The sequence below is a fragment of the Acanthisitta chloris genome, unplaced genomic scaffold, assembly GCF_000695815.1.
Source record: "Acanthisitta chloris isolate BGI_N310 unplaced genomic scaffold, ASM69581v1 scaffold13365, whole genome shotgun sequence".
In the NCBI taxonomy this organism is placed as follows: domain Eukaryota; kingdom Metazoa; phylum Chordata; class Aves; order Passeriformes; family Acanthisittidae; genus Acanthisitta; species Acanthisitta chloris.
Genome location: NW_008675417.1, coordinates 46,387 through 65,318, shown reverse-complemented (window position 1 = coordinate 65,318; position 18,932 = coordinate 46,387). Strand labels below are relative to the sequence as shown.

Genomic DNA, 18,932 nt, shown 5'->3' with positions numbered 1-18,932 from the left:
GGTAAATTGCCAGTTCCTAAATATGGCAGAAAACACCCAATAACTATCTCTTTCATATTCAGGACTGGTTGACTTACTAATAATTCACTGCTTTAATATTTACAAAAGGCAAAACTGGGTGCTGTTCCCTTTGCTGGCAATAATCAGAACTACATTTAATTAAATAAGGGTCAGATTAACCTGCAAAGCACAAACTCCCAGACATGAGGAGCTGCTGCCAAGCAGTCTTCTCCCCCAGTGATCACAGGGGCTAGCCTTGAAAAGGATAAAAGTGGGATCTGGCCTTTAGTATGCTTAAACATAATTTTGAATGCCTGGGAAATCATGCCAGAGTTTTTCTGCTGTCAAGGCACTTGAATTTAATTTTTGAGGTCTAAGTAGAAGCGCAGCTAAAGTCTCTTAGAGCAATCACAGAAACATGTCACACAAAACTTGCACAAACTGTTAGCATTCAGCTGGCTCCTCTCAGAACTAGCAGCTACTTGCTAATCTACTCATAGCTTTGTCTGCAGCTCTTAACTCCTGAAAATCAAAGTGCAAAAATCTACAACTATTTAATGGCATAAGTAGAAAGAAAATGAAAAGAGTACATACCCTGGTTATGATTAAGGGTTGGTTAAAATCTATTCCTCCTGAGAGCCTGAATCCCCAGGGTGACGGTCCTTGGAGGATAACGTTTTGTGGCATTGTGGGCTGTTTTTTTCTTGGTTACTGTTCTTTTTCCCTTGGGTCTGTGTGAGGAGCAGAGCTGTAGGAGGGAGGCTGCTGTCAGCAGAGCACCTGCCAGACAGAGCCACTGACCTCGTATACCTCTTAGGAAGTTTTACTCATTCCAAAGCTGCGAGCACTGCACTTTATCCCTACTCTTTGGGTGACGTCAGATAGTTCCTCAGCTTCTCCACCCACAGAGGGGAGTATCAAACTCGGACAAATAAAGCCTGAATGCTGGAAAGTTTACAACAAATACATCAGATTTATCTGCTGCCTTGGCGTCCCCCTCAGCCTGACAATCAGTAAGCTTCAGGATGCAGCGTCCTTCTGGTTTCTTAAAGCAACCCTGTTGCTCATTTGATATTGTGCTGATGGCGTTGCTGCTGCTTGTTCCAGCTATGCAATGCAGTGCTTTGACTTTGTATGTGACTCTGTTTCATGTAAACAGAAATACTGATAAGCAGATTTCCTTCTCAAAGTCTTGTTTTACATCTTGTCTTATTTGTAATGTAATAGTTTACTGCACTAAAAAGTCCTTCCAGCCCTTCAGCTGCATTTTTAGACAGTCACTTGAGATCATGGCATGCACCAGTCCTAATGCCTTGAAAAATCTGGACTGATGTCATACATATTTCTCATACTGAGGAAGAGAAATGCAGTATTAGGTGATGTCTTTTTTCTTTGTAGAAATCTTAGCTTTTTTAAGGTATTCGTCATTTACTTGTGGCTTGTTAGTAGTGTTAATCATGGGGTTTTGTGATTGTGTTCTTCTCCAGAGTATTTATTCTCTATTGATAGAGTATATTTCGTGCCCTGATGGGAGCAAAACAAATAGTAGTGACTCTTTCAGAGTGAACTGTCAGAAAGGATATCTGTCTCACAAAGACCTTGCAGCATGACAGTTGCCATGAGCTTGTGAGGGCACAACTTATGCTAGGAATGTGAAGGAAGATAGGCACATTTAAGGAAATGAGGCAGGTGTTTAGGTTAGGGGTATCTCAGTCTTGGTAGCTCAAATATTTTTGTATATTTTGAAGTTGAGAAAAAAATCCCTCTCATTCCTTGTGAGTAGTATATATATTCTGGTATGTCCTAACATGTTTTGAGATTGGTACAGTATATGCCTTCAATGTATTAACACTATGTGGTTCATCCTGATCAATTATGTTCTGTGTGTTCAAGGTCAGAATTTATCACTAAAGAGTACTTCAGTTTCTTACCTTTTTTCCTCCTTCCGAACATCTGTTTTCAGTGGAAATCCCTCTCAGCTTGATACTCTTTTTCTCCTCCTCTTTTCCTAGTGAATCCTGTCATGTGTTTTGGTTTATGGCTGGGAATGAATAACATTAGATGTGTTCATTTAGAGTTCTTCCGTGTGCAATTTGTATTTTGTTTTACTTTGAGTACTGGCAGTCTCAAATAGTGAATCCTTCAATGCATTTCAGTAAAAAATGATTTGGAAATATAAGAATTTCAGTATCACGTCAAACCCACAATCAGGCTCTGAGTTTTGAGTGTCAAAAATTATACTTTTATAACTTGTTCACTTGAGAGATTCCTTCCAAATTCCCATTGTTAAGTTATTGATTTATATCTTAATACATAGCCTTACTTTTTGGGTGTGAGGTTTTTTTGTTTGGTTGTTAGTGGGTTTTTAAAAGGAATCCTAGTTTGAGGTTGGTTAAGCGTCTGTAAAGTTTGTTCGTGTTTCTTTACTATACTTAGGTTTGCTCATATGTCCCTTGTAATCTTGTTAGGTAAGAGGAGGGCAGGCTTAACCTCTTGAGAGGCAGGTGATTGTTCTGAATTTCAGTAGAAGTCACATGCATATATGAAACTGAGCTCCTGTTCAAAGTTTTTTTTTTTTCCCTACCTGGTTTATTGGAAGGGTGACTTGCTCTCCAAGGTGCTGTTGCTCTGGACAGCAATTGCTACATCCTGTTTTATTGACGTTTCACTGGCTGCACAGGCTGGGCTTTTTTTTCTGAATTACAGAGTGAATAGAAAAGTAAAGATTTGAAAGGCAATACTGACTTGATTCTTGTGACATAAAGGTGTTTCCTAATTTCAGTGACTGCCTTTAAGAAAGTCCTTCATCCACTTATATAGTATGTGTAAATTTTTTGGTTTTTTTGGTTTATCTACCCACAGCACTTCTGGTTTTTCATACTAGACCAAAATGCTCAGCTGAGCTGGATTGATGCCAGAGCCTTTTATCCACTTAATAAAGGTACAGTCCCTTCAGTAAAGTAAAGGCTATTTTCTTCTGTCTGGTTTTAAGGCATCTTACATATGAGAATATTCTCCTGGGACAGACTTTGCTAAACCTACCGAGTAACTTCTAAATAACAAAATCTTGAAATTAAAGTCATTGTAATGAAACCATATGAAACTGAGTAATAGGATAATGACAGTATAGGTATTCAAATGACATACCTAGCTACAGCTTTCTCTGCTCATCATATTGGCTTTCATAATAGTTCTAGCTTTAAAAAATACATCTTTGTAAATACGTTTAGGTGGCATTTTTTCTTTTTTCTTTTCTTGTGTCACTGAATCCTTCGTATAAGAAAACAATTACTTTGAATAGATTTCTTGTTTTGTTGTACTATAAAGATCATTGTTGTTACAACTTTTTGCCTGCAAATATGCATCGTCTTAATTTAATGGCTGTGCTGTGAATTTATGTATGAAGTATCCTCTTCAGAATTATAATGTAGTCTTTTGGTCTGTAGTATGATTACCCAAATGTTTGAAGCAGACTTTTTCTCTCTAGGTTGATATTTCATTAGATTTTTTTGTGCCAAATGTTATCTTTCTATCCAATGCAATCTGGAGGAGTACAACCACTCTTCCCCCCAAGCCCTCCAAACAGGAGGCAGGAGAGGAAACTGTGTCAAATTTCTTCATATCACTCAAGGTTTTGAGATTTGGGAGCTGGAGTCACAAATTAGGTGTCCAGAATAGTAGCATAGTGCACAAATCCTTCATTGCATGTTATGCCACCTCACTAGCTTTGGACAATCAAACTCCTGTGACCGTGGCTTGGCACTGTTTTCCATGTTGCTAGCAAAAGGCACACTTCCTAACTCACATCAGAATATTTTTGGATGTCAGTTTCCCATTTTCTTTCCCAGTGTGTCCCCTGCCTTGATGGAAGGAAGCGTTGCTTTCTTGATGATTTGGCAGACCAAGAGTTGAAAAAAAAGTTTGAAGTAGCAAATGTTTTAAACCAATTAATTCTTCTGTAAACTCATGGAGTGCTCTCTTTCAGGCTGCAGAACTAGAACAAACCCTGGTAAAAGAAGAAACAAAAAAACCCTCTTCAGAGTGTGTTTTAAGCCATAAACCTCTTGTCTTATTTCAGTACTTGGTCTATATCATAATAAACTATATAGGACTAGGCCACTCTTTGTGAGGTTCAGGGAGTAACAGCCTAAAATACTAAATGGAGTCTGAAATCACTTGCACATGTGGAACAGCTTGTACTGAAACTGGCTTTCCAGAGGTGAAAGGTCAGAGTGTTCCAAGCTGAACAGCCTGTTTTCTATTTCAAAACTCATGGGTATCTGGGACGTCTTATAATAAATACTACTTATTTTAAAAGTTTCCCAAAGCAATGACTGTTTATGTGGACTAAAATACTAAATGGAGTCTGAAATCACTTGCACATGTGGAACAGCTTGTACTGAAACTGGCTTTCCAGAGGTGAAAGGTCAGAGTGTTCCAAGCTGAACAGCCTGTTTTCTATTTCAAAACTCATGGGTATCTGGGACGTCTTATAATAAATACTACTTATTTTAAAAGTTTCCCAAAGCAATGACTGTTTATGTGGAGATTGTAATTTTATTGCTTTGTTTTTTCAGGAATGGTTAATAACTTGGATCCTGGTGAACTTTTCATATCAGCTTTTGATTAGTGGATGTCTGATAAATTAGCAGTACCCTTAGTTTTTCCTGGCAAAGGAGAAAACCTCTCTCCTTTTCCTAGCTGGTGTAATGAGCAGCTCTGTTATTCTTCTCATGCATCTGGCAAGAAAAGGAGTGGGGCTCTGGTACTGTACCCCAGTCCCAGGCATTAGAAATTTCCAGGCTGGAAATACATGTGAGGTGGAGAAGGACATTCCTACAACTCCTCCCCATCTGCCCCAGCTTTGTAGACATTTTGAAGCAGTGATTTAGGTCAACTGTCCTTTCATTTTAAACTTTTGTTTATCATTTTCACTTAGCTCTCATACTTTTCTCTGATGTTTAAGTTCTGAGTAGCAAACTGCAACTGATAAGCAGTTTCTTAAACTTTTTGTATGCAGGTTCAGGAAGCCAGGAGTGTCCTGTCTATTTCCCTCACCCTCTCTTCCTCCTCCCCCCAAATTATTTATCTTTTGAAGGTGATAAATTTGTTCTGAGAATGTTGCAGAAACTGAAGACTTAAAGCTTCTCACTCTTTTCAAGAATCTTTCTACTTGGCAAGTGGGAAGTAAATGTCTTGGAGCCTTTTAAAGCCTACATTAAAGATCTGTTCTAAATTAATAAACCCATAAATGGAAATTAAATGTTTTTGGTTTTTTACTGAAATGGTACATTTCAGAACTGTTTCATAAACTTCTAAGCAAATTTTAAGTAGAAATTGAAATATTTAATTTTCAAAAGCTTGTTTAATTACAAATGTCCTTGGGTTTCATTTCAGTTTTCATCTTGTCTGAAATTTGTGCACTGATTTTTGTTTGTTTGTTTTGTTTTTCCTTTTGATTTTCAAAAAATGTAAAGAAGGAGTTGGGGAATATATAAAATAATGACTTGTTTAAAAAATCTAAAGGACATATTGAATGGATGAGATGCTTATGTGACATTAAGGCATTGAAGTACTGTTCACCTTAATTGTGAAAACTCATGTCTATATGTCATTCGCAAACTGACACGTGCATGTTTTGACTATCAGTCTGTGGTGCTAAGATTCTGATTACTGCACTGGTTTCCTGAGGTGTTGTTTCTGTCATAGCATTGCTACTTTGCTTATTTTACAGGTGGTAAGATATTATTGTGCCTAGGGAAGACATTTGTTGTCCTTCATTGAACCCGGTGTAATGTCAGCTCATATTTTAATTATGGTTCCTAGCAAACAAGTAAGTTGCAAAGCACTGCTCAGTGTGAATGCTTTCAGAGAGGATATGTTTTCCTGTTGTGTGTGGAAAAGTGTTTGCCCCTCTGTTCTGGAAGTCTGTAGAAATTCTGATGGAGAATCTTAAAGCTGACTGAGGGTAGAGTTGTTTTTCTTTTGAACTCCTTCACTCATCAGTGGTTCTGCTCCCTTTAATAGCTACAGTCAAACATCACCTCCAAATTTGGCAAGCTGATGCCTTTTTTGGTTCAAAGTTAAAGGCCATTTTGGCACTGGAAATGAAATAAGCTCATTCCAAAGGAGTAAAGTTGGAATGAAGCTAGCAAGGCTTTGTGCCACCAGATAAGTCCAGTATGGTTCATAAATCAACATGCTGGCACGTGCGTAATGTTTTGAACAATGTAAGGCAGCTGTTACACAGCTCTCTGGTGTGATTGCCGTTTGACGTTACCTGAACACATAATGCACAGAAGTTCTTAGGTTTATAGAATCTCTTTCATGATGCATATTATAGAGCAGCATTCAGCAGTCAAAATACTTCATTAAGTCTGTAATAACATGTACCTACAAGAATGTTAACATACCTCTTCAGATACCCAGCATTGCCTCTAGTAAAAGCGAAGTCTCATTTTGTATTTCTACAATAATTAGTCCTATTTCTTGATTTTTATCTGGAATTTTATGCATTTAGCTTTCATTTACTCTTTTAGCTTTCATTTAATCTTTTATGGCTACATGGAAACTTTAATCTTGTGTTTTCAAAAGAAGCACTTATTTACTAAAGGGACAGTGAAGATATCAAATGGGATCAAGACATTTACCTCTTGTTCTTTTCAAACTGTAGTGGTAAAAGGTAAACATCTACCACTAGATTGTTATCTAGGGCTGGTGATGATTCTATGAAATGAGGTTTTCTCTGGTAGTGGCTACAAACAGGCATGAATGTGTGTGTGTGGTGACAGCTTATTGCCCCATATACCCTGCTGACAAGAGGATATTGCTACCTTGCCTTTGGGCTATTTTGGTGATTTCATTACATTTGTCTGAGACAATTTGCAGAAGCTGGGGTAGTTTCTTCACCCCAGTCATCTTGGGAGGGCAGAAGCTTTAGAGCATCCACCATTGTTATGCTTTTCCTGAAGATGGGAGGTGTATCTGTGTAGGCCAAAACACATGTATGAATGCTTTTAAAATGCCAGTGGTAGCTAACCATACATCTTTTCTTGTCCTGGAGTGCATGATACAAGTCAGTGATTGGAAATGCAGAGAAGAGAAGAGGCTATTTGACAGTCTTTCTGGAGGAAGTAAGGTGATGAGGATCAGGGAAATGGGCAGTGGCAGCTATGGAAGTTCAGTAGCATGAGCTGTTCCAAAGGGGTATGTTAATTGTAATCCAGAAAATAGCAGTAATCTTACATATTTAGAAGCTGTTGGCTGACTGTATTTCAGATACGACCCAGTCAGTCTCTGCTGTGTACATCTGGCTTAGACATTTCATCTTCTCAGACGTGTATTTAGTAATTTCCATTCAAGTCTCATTTATGGGATGTGAATTACTGTATCCACACTATTCAGAGACTAAAACTGGCACAGAATTCTGTGGTATGCCCCTTCTATGTTATAATTAACCTTGTTCTGTTCCTTAACTAATAAAAATAAAAGGTTATAGGAAAACAAAACTATGAAGATTGTGTGCTGCCACTGGAGAAGGAGCTGATTCTATAAAGTAGCACTTGATGTGACAAAGCTTTCAGAGAATTTTTCAAAATTGAAGACTTCAAGAACAGATTCATAGTATAACTTATATGACTAGAAAAGCTTGTCATGCAGGACATAGTAGCAGTGCTTTTTGAAGAGATTAGCATTTTGTCTAGTAATTACTGGATGATAGGAGAAAACTTGTTCTTCTTGGAGTGGTAAAACTGTCAACTCAAGACCCTGCGTGTAGTGTAAGTATGTCCTTCCCCTATGGAAACACCTGTGTGTGTGTATGTTCTCCTCTTTCTTCTAGTTTATATTTGTCAGTGAAAGTTATATCTGAAAAAGCATCAAGAAAAGAACAGTGATTTAGTTAAAAAGAAAATTCTCAGGCTTGTATAGTTTGATTTGTACTTTATTCCTGCTCTAAGATTTATTTTTGTAAAGCTTTTTACTTGTCCATAATGATCATCATTTGGCTTATTGAGAGTGCCTTCCATTGTATACAACAGGTACTAAAAGTCTGGGAATGCTATGACTATTTACAAAGCACCTTTATGGAAGACAGAAGTAAGGTAGGAGGCAAAGCTTCTCATCCTGTCTGGGGCTTCTTCTGAAGTTTCTCCCAGTTTTCATTCTAAGCAGTTGTTTTTAGTCCTTGTCTTTATCCTTGGCTGTAAAATAGTGCTCTTTGATAGGGCTCTTTGGATACAGCAGAGCAAAGTGCTTATATGCAACTGTACTCCAACAGTGTGAATGCCATTGAGAGTACGTCTGGTGTTTCCCTTGGGCTTGCTGCAGGTTTTTGGAGCTATGTAGGCAACAGGAGACCATGAGGACTTGGACTGTTGTCCATGGCAGCTCATTCTGTATCACTGTAGTTGACAGGTTTTTCCACCAACTGCTGCCTTTGAGTTTGTGTGCATTTGTGTATATGAGAGAAGACATCTTTAGCAACAGGTACATACGATTGTTTTGTATTAGTCTACTGACCCAAAATCTCTATCTGGGAAGCTAAGAAGGAAGGGAAAAAAATAGGTTCATTCTGCCTTAAGCCTGAAAGAATACCTGGATCATTTTTTTCCCTAAGTGCAGAGCAATCAAGGGTTTCTTCAAAGCATGTGTCAAACTTTTAGATCAATACCTTGACCTATTTTGTGGTCTCCCAAGAGATGAGACTTCATACACAAACAAATGATGAGATCACATGTGAGATCTCATGTAAGGCCACAGACACTTGTAGCCCAAGTGCCAAAACTTCTGAGTATTTTTCTCTTAGAGAAAGGCATCAAAATTTCTTTCAATATACAATTGTTGTCTTACATTCCATAAAATATTGTATTCAGCATCTTTTTGTTTTGTTTTACCTTGTGGCTTGGGTTTAGCATTTTATCAGCAGTTGCTATGGAAGAGTTAGCCATGTTTATTGGGTCATGACAAACAGCAACAGCTGAAAGACAAATATTGTATTCTGTTTTAAGTATAAGATGGGCCTTGAGCCAGAGATTAGCAGCTTCAGAATGCAGCTAGCCACAAAGCTGGATCCTCGGGTCCTGACGCACGCTGCAGTTACTCAGGAGTAGTGCCTAAATGTAGCTTGTACTGTAAGTATTTTCCCCATTGCAATTTTGATTTCTTCCTGCTTGTTTAAAGGACACTGGCAGCTTGTCCATGAGTTAGTTTTTTAACAGCAGAAGAAAATACTGAATGGAAGTAAATAATTAGGTATTTAACACTTTGCCCTGATTGGAGTTTTTGCTTGATTTGTTCAGTGAATGTAGGGGTAGGTGCACAGGATTGAGAAAACATTTGACAGAGCTGCTTGTATCATGAGAAAGGATGAATTGCAGCAGGACAAAACCAGAAGATACTTAACTAGGACAGGCTTCACATTTTATCAACATGTAATTACTGGATCTGAAATGGTAGATATGAAAACTGTCAGATATGTATATACACAAACAGACTTAAAACTGTTATTCATACATCCACTATTGCTATACTTCAGCATGTGGGGAGTTAATATAATTTATTCCATACCTAGGAACTTCTGCTTTTGAAGTCTGCTGATAGTGTAGAAATCCAGTCCATAATATGGGTAATTCCTCTATGGCTTTTCAAAGGGTAATTCTCTCTCTACAACGAGAAGACAGCTAAATCATGACATATACAGGTAGTGCTACGAAATGTGAGTAAACTGCCTAACAAAAAATTGTCTCAAAATAAAGACCTGGAGACTGTCTTGCTAACAATCCTTACCACCAAATCCCTCCAGTCAAAAAACCCAACAAATCCCAACAAACTAAACTCCAATAAACTTGAAAACTAAAAGCCATTTAGAAATGCAAAATTTAAAAAAAGCCTCCCTGAAGATTGAATTTTTTTTTCTCCCCTGGGTTTGAGCTTCCCAGAGCTTAAAAGTATCTTACTAAAGTCTCCTTAAGTGAGGGAACGTCAGCATGTTTAAAGCCAGGATCTTCTAAACCAACTGTCCATGTGCTGTGGGAGCTGTTAGCCAATACACATTTTATGGCCTGATCCACCTTTGGAAGTTCTGGATTTCAATAATGATTTCAAGATGCCAAGGTCTTTTGGTAGACCTCTGGATAAGGCAAGAGCCAGAGTGTAAGACCTTGAATGGGCTAAACCAAAATTGCAGTATTTTTTGGTAGTAAGATGTTTCATACTTCCATGGCTGACTGCTTTTCTTTCAATAGTCCTTTTGCCTCTGGGTCTGACCAAGAAGAGTAGTGGTAGAACAGGAGGGAAATGTAGGATAGGTCACCTTTTAGGATGGGCAGTTAAGAGGTCTATAGAACCTGGAGTACTTCAGTAATTGCTTGACTTTTGTTGAGCTTGCCATAGTGGTTTGTGTCTTCCCCTGCTGATCTCGCACTTGTCTCTTCCTAGTCTGGTCTGTCTGTGTAATAGTTGCCTTTCTAAGGTATCATTTGTGTTAGTATAAGGTGTGTGTGGTGAAGGAAGAAGGTTGACATGGCTGGCTCCATGTAATGGGCCAGGGGTCCTATTTCTAGGGCCCAAAACAGCTCTCCCTGCTCTTTCACCACTAGTAACCACCTCACCTCTCTGGTTTTGGTGAGTTTTTGTTTTGTTTTGGAGTTTTTGTTTGGGCTATTTTTTTTTTTCTTGAGGGGATTGAAACATCTGCTGTTACTGTATCTGAGGTACAGGATGTGCCTGTGAATATATGTCTATAAATGACACAATTTATTCTAATCTCGTGTTTTTTTACCCCTGTAAACAAAGCAAGTGTGTGTTGTAAAAAATGAAGAAAATTTGGATAGTTAGCAGTAATTTCAGGTTGCTGTGCACAGAATTGATCAATGATATGTGCTACTGAAAAGTCAGTTTTCTGTAGCAGCTTAAACCCCAGCAGTTTTGTGCTTAAAGCTGTGATGATCAGGAAATATTACCTGATGCTGACATAGGTTTGGGCCAGTTTCTTTCTCTAACCACTCTTAAAACTCCTTTAAACTCAAATGGTAGGTACAAAAATCGCACCCCTCTGTAGCAGTGTGCTTACTTCAGAACATAAGTATGGCTTGGTGGCTAGCAGAGGGTTTTTTGTGCATCCTAGACGTTTCCTTGTGGTTTTGATGGCATATGGCTCTCTGCTTCAGATTGTGTGTAGTGCTGCTTTGTGCCTTGTACCTCAGAGCTGACTGCAGGAGCAGATGAAGTGAATCTATAAATAGTTCCTAGAACTCTTCCATGGCATTTAAGCATTGCTTTCTACCACTCCAGACATACTGGCCACATTAATTTTTCCTCTTTTATGGTGTAAGGAGGGAAGGGTTCATTCTCACCTGTTCACATACTTCCAGTTACGTGTGAAAAAAAGCCCTATCTATAACAGATGAATCTGTGGTGTAAGAAAAGCCTCTGGCGGGTATTAAACCAGCTGGTATTTGTACATGTTTCACATTACAGTTTGGAGCATTAACCTAGGGAAGCATGAGTTGGGTCATTGCATGCTTGGGGTTTATCTAGCGAATCACAGCGACAGAAGCAGTGCGATGACCCACTTAGAACGACATGTTCAGTCTCTTCAGTGTTCCCCATCTGCAGTGCTGGTTTCAGTTGTACGCTTAACTCTGTATTGAGGCAAGAAATCTCAGTGCAAACGACTGAAGGCTTGATTATTTTAACACAGCAGTCTATTTCTTTGCTTAAGTGGCACTTACCGAAAGTCTTGAAATAAAATTACTCCATTTTATTTTAATGTGAGACAGCCAAAAAATCTTAAAGGACTAGATTATTTCAGATCTTTAAACAACTAACTGCTGTTCAAGTCACTTGGAGCTAGAGCTCAGCACCCAAAGTAGACATATGTGAACACAGGACCCTCTCCTACAAAGGGATGGTGGCTTGTGACAGAGATGTGTATCCCCTCCCTTTTGGAGGGAAGCATCAAGAGTCGTTATGTGTAGCTCTCTGGTAATTCTTCAGTGGTAGAAATAAATAATTACATTATTCATGGGATGTTTTTAAAGTGGTTTACTGATCTATGTGATGGATGGAAAATGTAGGAGGATTACTTTGCTATCCGTTTATGTGGGTGATGAAATAATGGCTTCCAAGTTTGTTATTTGTGTTGGCAGCAAGAAACATAAATTGTTGAGATGTGAGTATCTGTACTGAGGATAAACCTAGCAACGCATTTCTGGTTGTCAGTCAACACTTCCCCCCCTGCCCTGGTGTCACTCGTGATGTAATGCCATTCTGCTGGAGAGGAACCCTCTGTGCTCCTGATCTGTAATTAGATGTGACGTCACTATACAAAGGCTGTGCAAAAAATTGCTATGGGATAGTTGTTAGAGGCATTAAAGCTATTTCAGTAAGAATGATTTCTACTTGCTGGGAATATAAAATAGTCTGTTAACACAAAGCTTTGCTCCTTTGTTACTCCTGAGGAAACAGAACTTAAATACCAGAAGGCATAATTCATAATACATTATATATGGCATTCACATGGATGCAAATGAAACAGGAGCTGGTGTGATTCTCGGGAATGTCCTGTGCAGGGCCAAGAGTTGGACTCGATGATCCTCGTGGGTCCCTTCCAACGCCGAATATTCTGCGATTCTGAGTCCTGGGTGCAGGTGCACGATGTAACCAACCAGCACATTTCTGCTAAAGTAGGCGCAGGATTGTTCAGGCTCTTTCCTGGTTTCATCACCACATTCTGACCTAGAAACTTCCGTTAACTTTTTTTTTTTTTTTTTAATACTTCAGAGGTGACGCAAAGCCCATAAATGAGACCCTAGATGTCACCAGTACCACCTTCTTTGGCCTAAACGGTATCTGACTCGGGGAAGTGCGAGTAGGAATTCATTCATTCGCTTCACTTTCAATATGGATTTTATGGATTTTTGTCATGTTCTACAAAGATACATGTAAAAACGTTTTTTGTTTTTAAAGGGATGTGACTTCACTATATTGATGAGAATAATAGATTCTATTGGGCAGTTTTTATAGCTGGGACTTGGGAACTTAACTATCTGGGAGGATAAAAGGTAAAATGGCAATTTTTGTATCCAGTCAAATGAATAGCATGATGTTGATTGATTATCCATGGAGTTGCAGAAGAAAGTCTTAATCAATTCAGCTTCCCTGCTTACTGTGTACAGATGAGGTACCGATTCCTGTGTTGGTTTGTCAAGTTCCCTGCTCTGTAAAATGGGTGGATTCAGGTATTGGTCTGATTGATATTTGCTGTCCTAACTAGGGGTTCTGATGTATAAATGTGTTTAAAAAATGAATTATTTGCCCTATTAATATGCTTTTGCAACTTTGGAGCCACATATAATTTGACTTTAAGCTAACTTGCCAGTTAGGTGCTAGAGAAGGGAACTATCTGCTGTGCTGTGTGGTGGGAGCAGTTAAGCAGTTTCTGGTCTCTGTGTACACTCGTACTTTTCAATACAACAAAACCAACCCAAACTGGACATTCAGTTGATTCAGTGCTTCTCTCTTGTGCAATTTTAGTTACAAACTAAGACAGAAACTATTAGCAAAACTGTGGGATCTACTGACTTCAAAGGAGTTTGCTGTTAGCTGGAGCAAAGGCAGAGTTTCACCATGTCACTATAAATGCTGTAAGGGACTATACTTAGCAATGACCTAAGGTCTTTCTAGAGATACTGACTTCATGTTTCCAGCTTCCCACAGGCTCATGCACTGCTTTTTCAAATGCACAGGAAGCACCTCGTGCTCCTGTCCGGGTTCTGAATATCAGCATTTAAAAGGCAACTAGTAAATACCAGGCATCGCAGAATGACATGCTTTGCCTTGGTGGGTGACAGAATGTGAGACCTGCTAGGTGACCCTTTGCTTAGTTTGGGGTATAGATCACTACCCTGAACTGCTAATGCATCAGTCTCTCTGGCTTGTTGGTATGTTATGGACTTTCTTGTTTCAAGAAGCCTTTGCCTCAGCCGCAGATACACAGCTCATTGGTACAACCAGTCGCTGAGATCAACTGGTTTTTAGGGATGCTGTGGTTAGATTACCTATTTGTCTGTAATGTAGCACAACTCTGCAACAGACTTGATTTTATTAGACTGGTACTGACTTTTCTTAGTCTTCTAACACAGCTGCCAATTCAGAGCATTAAAAGAAACAAGAAATCAAGATGCATGCTACATGTGCTGAAAAAAGAAAAGGGAATTGGTTTGATACACAAATTTCCAGAAAAATCCATGAATATCTGAGGATTTTAATGGATTTGTTCTGGTCTCTTCCTTGGTGTCAAACTGGCTGGCCTCTAATTCCCCAGGTCTCTCTTCCTCTGGCCTTAAGGACAAAGTACCACCTAGTCCTGTGTGGTCTCTTTCATGAATTTATAGGGGACAAGGAAACTCAAAAAAATCCCTTGGTCTGTTACTTAAGTAGTATAGTTGGAATTTCAGCAGACTTAGCAGAATTGTATGTATTTGGTTTACCTGGATATTACTTAGATATTTCTCTACTTTTTTACAAAAATATTAATACTACATTCTTTTCCCGAAGTGTTGGAGACTTGCTATCCTTATTACAATTGCCTCTATTTTCCCTTTTTTCACGCACTTTGTAATTTGCAGATGATTCTATTTCACCCCTTAAATACTTAGACCCTTTAACTATCCAGAATTTCTTTACATTTAGTAAGACTACACTAACCAGCTGGTGTGTTATTAGGCTAGTTTTTATAGAAAAAGACTATTAAAGCACAGTACTTCCTATTTCTGACAGTTCTCACAGGTATCTGGCACCAAGCAGTGCTTCACTGATGTCCTGAATCCCAGACTGGGTCACCCAGCAAAAAGAAAGGGCAAATCACACAACATTTGATTGTGTACTCCAGTATTTGGTTATCAGGCTGTAACAAGAGATGCATGTGGTGGGTTTAAGCTATTTTAGCAAAAGAGGAGAACATTTACCTCAGTGATACTAAATTAGGCTTTGTCCAGATTGAAATGTCTCCCAGCATTGACAATGTTTATACTGACAAAGGAGTTTCTGATGGAGTCCCTGGTCTTAACCTTCCTGTTGACATAACACTTTCAGCTAGACACTTAATTGTTTAGAGGTGCTGGTGGTTTTGCATTTTCCAGCCCAGCTACTGTAAAGACAAAACCGAGCATGAATCAGGCTGAGGGAAATGGGTTACTCCTGTCCAAACAGAGGCTGGTGTTGTGCTGGACTCCTCAGAGGCAGAAATATGCCACGTGCAGCATTTGGTAGGAGGCAGCCTGGCAAGGGCAGCCAGTGTGACACGGTGAAGCAGGACCAAAGAGATGCTCAGGGGCACTAGCAGTAACTGTCTTACCAGCCAGTGGTTAAAAACCAAACCCACAACAGAAACACAATCAATCCTTCCCCTCCCAAAACCCCAGAAGCTGCTGCTTGCAGACGTTGATTCTTTGTTGCAGATTTTGCCAGACAGAGATGTCCCAAATTTAAGATGTTCCCCTCAAATCAGTGTTTTCCTTAAATCATATTCCTATGCTGTTACATTACAGGGGAGTTCTTGCTTTGCCTTTGTTGAAGGATTAGGGTGCAGGAACTTTTGCCAGGTATAATGGGTTTTTACCATTGTGTATTTTACCTTTCTGGAGTGAAGGGTTGCTCTGGCAAGAGAAAAACAATCTCGAATTAGCACACTCCATGCCGAAACTCCATCAATTGTTTTAGGGATGACACAGAAGTGCACCAGCTGAGAGCAGTGTGGGCAATGCTAGTTGCCCATATATATAACTGGTGTATGCTTGATGGTGAGGGGGAAAATAATCTCTGTATAAGGCAAAAACTATTTGCATATAAGCCTGAGGAGTTAAGCACTTTGCAATACTTGAGTAATATGTTATATATGTTTTGAGAAATGATGGTGGAAACAGTTGAGTACTCCAAGCAAAATTTATTAGAAGTCTATTCAAGAAAAAAACCCACAGAGACCTTTTGCTTGTAGGAATTCAAAGTCAGTTACCTGAAAGCCAGGTATGAAAAACCTGCATATTTCTAAAATCAGATACAGAGTAGAAACAGTACTTTTTAAATATCACAGGCAACAGATATTTAAGTCTTCAATCATAAATGGCATCAAAGATAGGTATTAATCTCACAGCAAAGCTGCATGCAGATCTAGTTTAAAATTGAAAGCCTTTGAATATAAAGCTTTTGCCATGAAATCTGCAATAATAAAGGTATGCTGCACAAAGATGTTTCTTTACCTTTGTCTTAATGACATTTCTCAGTAATAAAGACATATGTACATTTAGATTTGGCTGGTAAACCATATTTTAATTAATAAAATTTTGCATAAAATGCTATCTTACAGAATTGCACTATCCAGGTGTGCTTATGGTAAACAGAGCAAGAAAAGAAAAATGCATTGAAATGTTCTGTATGTGAAGAGGGCAAAGATCAAATAAGGAACTTAATTTTTTAAAAATCAACAACCAAATGGCTCTGTACAAAAAAGCAAACATATGTACAAAATGCTACAGAGACTACATACATTTTGATAATTTCGATCCTTTACCCATGAGAAATGCAGCAGAAGCTTTTGCCATCTATAAGGTGCTGAAGAATCCAAATCTGAGTATTTTTTTTTAATAAAGCCATAGTCATTATCATCCTGTGCCTTAATTTCATTTGCTATTTATGCTTACCTTTGCTTATGGAAAATGTATGCTTTCAAATACTTGTTTCATTCAGAAAAAGAAAAACCCACCTCTAAATTGTATTGGTTTTGATACTTGTGACTTTTTTCTGTCTAAATTCCTAAAAAGAATGTGTAACTCGGGTTTCATAAACATACATACACATATATAGTGAAGTAAATCAGTACATGATACTTGTGAATATTTTTCAGGTGGCTATGTTAGGAAAAAACCCCAATACCCAACAATCCTTTGCACTAACACTGTTTACTTCCTGCTTCTTAAAATTCCTGATACATAAAAACACTAACCTCTCACATTTCGTGTTGCTTACTAGTACAACATTTTGATTACAACCATTTAATGTCAGACATCAGTAGCAGGTTATTATTATCTATGCTTATATCATTGTCTGTATCTTCCTTAAATCCTCTTTCCCAAGTCTTTATGCCTTTTACACACATAACATTTTAACAGAAAACACTACAGGTTCAGTAGGGAAAAAAAGAAATAAGGTTTAGCCAATACCATTGCACCCGTTCAGAACACTTGCAGTTCTTCCATTTTTCACTATGCTTGCTTCAGATTTTACAATCACTGTGCATATGTTACAGCATACAAGTGCAGGCAAAAAATCTATATTATAGTTTGTCATACATTGTAAACCAGTACAATAGGCAAACCCGTGATACGGCAAAGTGGAAGCAACAAATGCTGCCAAGCTAATAAGAATGTGGAAACTCAAACAATTTCTTTTAAAATAGTAAACAGCAACCTTCCCCTGTATTACATGCATGCTGAAAAAAATCCCACCAGACTTCATGGTAGTACCACAAATGTTCAAACCAAGAAGAGTTTCTCCCTGCTCCCCTTCCCGCCCCGAGTGGCAATTCATCTGTGTACCTGTCATCAGGCTTTTCCTAGTGTGTTTCACATGAAAAGACTTTAAAGCAGGGAGTGTTTAAATGTTGAAATGTTTCCTCTTGTTTCAGGAAAGCTCAGTTATTCACAGTGTGGTCGTTGCTGTAATACTGCTGGAACGGTTTGGCAGGTGGGATGGGATGAGGATGAACTAGATGGCCTCTAGTAAATAGAGACTGCAAGCAAGAAAACAGAAGGCCAGCATAGCATGTTTTCTAGCAGCTTTATGCAGATGTATTGCAGAGATGCAGCATAAATAAGTAGAAAAAAAATTTCACAGCCTCTTGACATAGTTTCCAGGGAAAGTACCAAAGAATTTGGTTCTTCTTGAGGTTCCTGAAATTAGAAGCAATAGATGAAAGATGGGAATAACAACAGAAAATCACTATGTAAGCATGGCCTGAAAGTTTTTATGTTTACTATTTTACAGACAGAAACATCTACAGTTCCTTATAATACATCTTTGAAAAACAATTTTAATTTAATTTATAAGTTTTAACAAAGTTTAACTGCAGGAGGCAAAAAGCAAATGAAGAGGCATATTTGATTAAATTGTTAGGTCTGATTAAAGGCTGTGCTAAAAATCTTGGTACATAGACATAATTAAATTTCAAAACCATCAAGTCTATTTAGAGAATTTGAATTTTTGGAATGCTAAGGGCTAGTCAGATGTTTGTTAGCTACTGCATGATGAGGGTTTATGGAATGATTAAGCCACCTTATATAGGCCTGGTTATGAAACCTCTGTTCAGTAACGTTTGGTTCTTACAAGTAGTTAATTCTGTGCATGTAATCGTGTTGAGTAAGTTTTAAGTTACCTGGTCTTTATGAAGAGAGCAGTAATGCATAGTCCATTTTGTGTCACAAATGACAACAGTGCTGTACGCCAAACTGGAGGCACGTGTCATTTTGTGTCCATCAATTTCAAAAGACACAAGTGGAAAATCACTGCTAATTTCAGTGGATTTTGGTAGGGATTTCTCTTGATAGAGCCAGGTTTGAGTTTATTACACTGAATACCAAAAATTGTTTAAAAGACATAAAGCAAAGAGGGTAGCAAAGGGCAGGGGAAAAAAAATCAACCAAATTAAAACATACCCACAAACCATCCATCATCACATTTTTCCATCACATCAATGACATCTCCCTCTCTGAGCTCCAATTCATCTTCGTTCCTAGGAGTATAGTTATATAGAGCCTGAAACCTTAAATAGGACAAATGACGCATTTTAAAAAGAAGTAAGAGTTCCTTGCACCTTTGCTGAAGTAAAGGAACTGGTTTAAACATGAACTAACAAGTAACACTTCCTGCAATTAGAG

The 18,932-nt window shown here is 38.4% G+C and overlaps 2 protein-coding genes across 5 annotated transcripts in view; both read right to left on the bottom strand.

Annotated features, from left to right (window-relative positions):
• The window catches only part of PDLIM3 (PDZ and LIM domain 3), a 22,071-nt gene extending 21,271 nt beyond the window's left edge, over positions 1-800 (bottom strand). For 2 of the 4 annotated variants that reach the window (XM_009075749.1, XM_009075750.1), the window contains exon 1: positions 595-687. In XM_009075749.1, coding sequence (XP_009073997.1) covers positions 595-687 — 93 coding nt within the window. Of the gene's footprint in view, positions 1-594 lie in introns of all 4 variants that reach the window. The other 2 variants (XM_009075746.1, XM_009075748.1) reach the window with 2 other exon arrangements.
• A 16,649-nt stretch (positions 801-17,449) lies between these two features.
• SORBS2 (sorbin and SH3 domain containing 2) overlaps positions 17,450-18,932 on the bottom strand; it is a gene marked incomplete at its 5' end in the record, with an annotated part of 46,708 nt that continues 45,225 nt past the window's right edge. Inside the window, 2 exons of the mRNA XM_009075751.1 lie at positions 17,450-17,948; positions 18,711-18,817. Of these exons, the coding sequence (XP_009073999.1) occupies positions 17,887-17,948; positions 18,711-18,817 (169 nt within the window). The remainder of the gene's footprint in view (positions 17,949-18,710; positions 18,818-18,932) is intronic.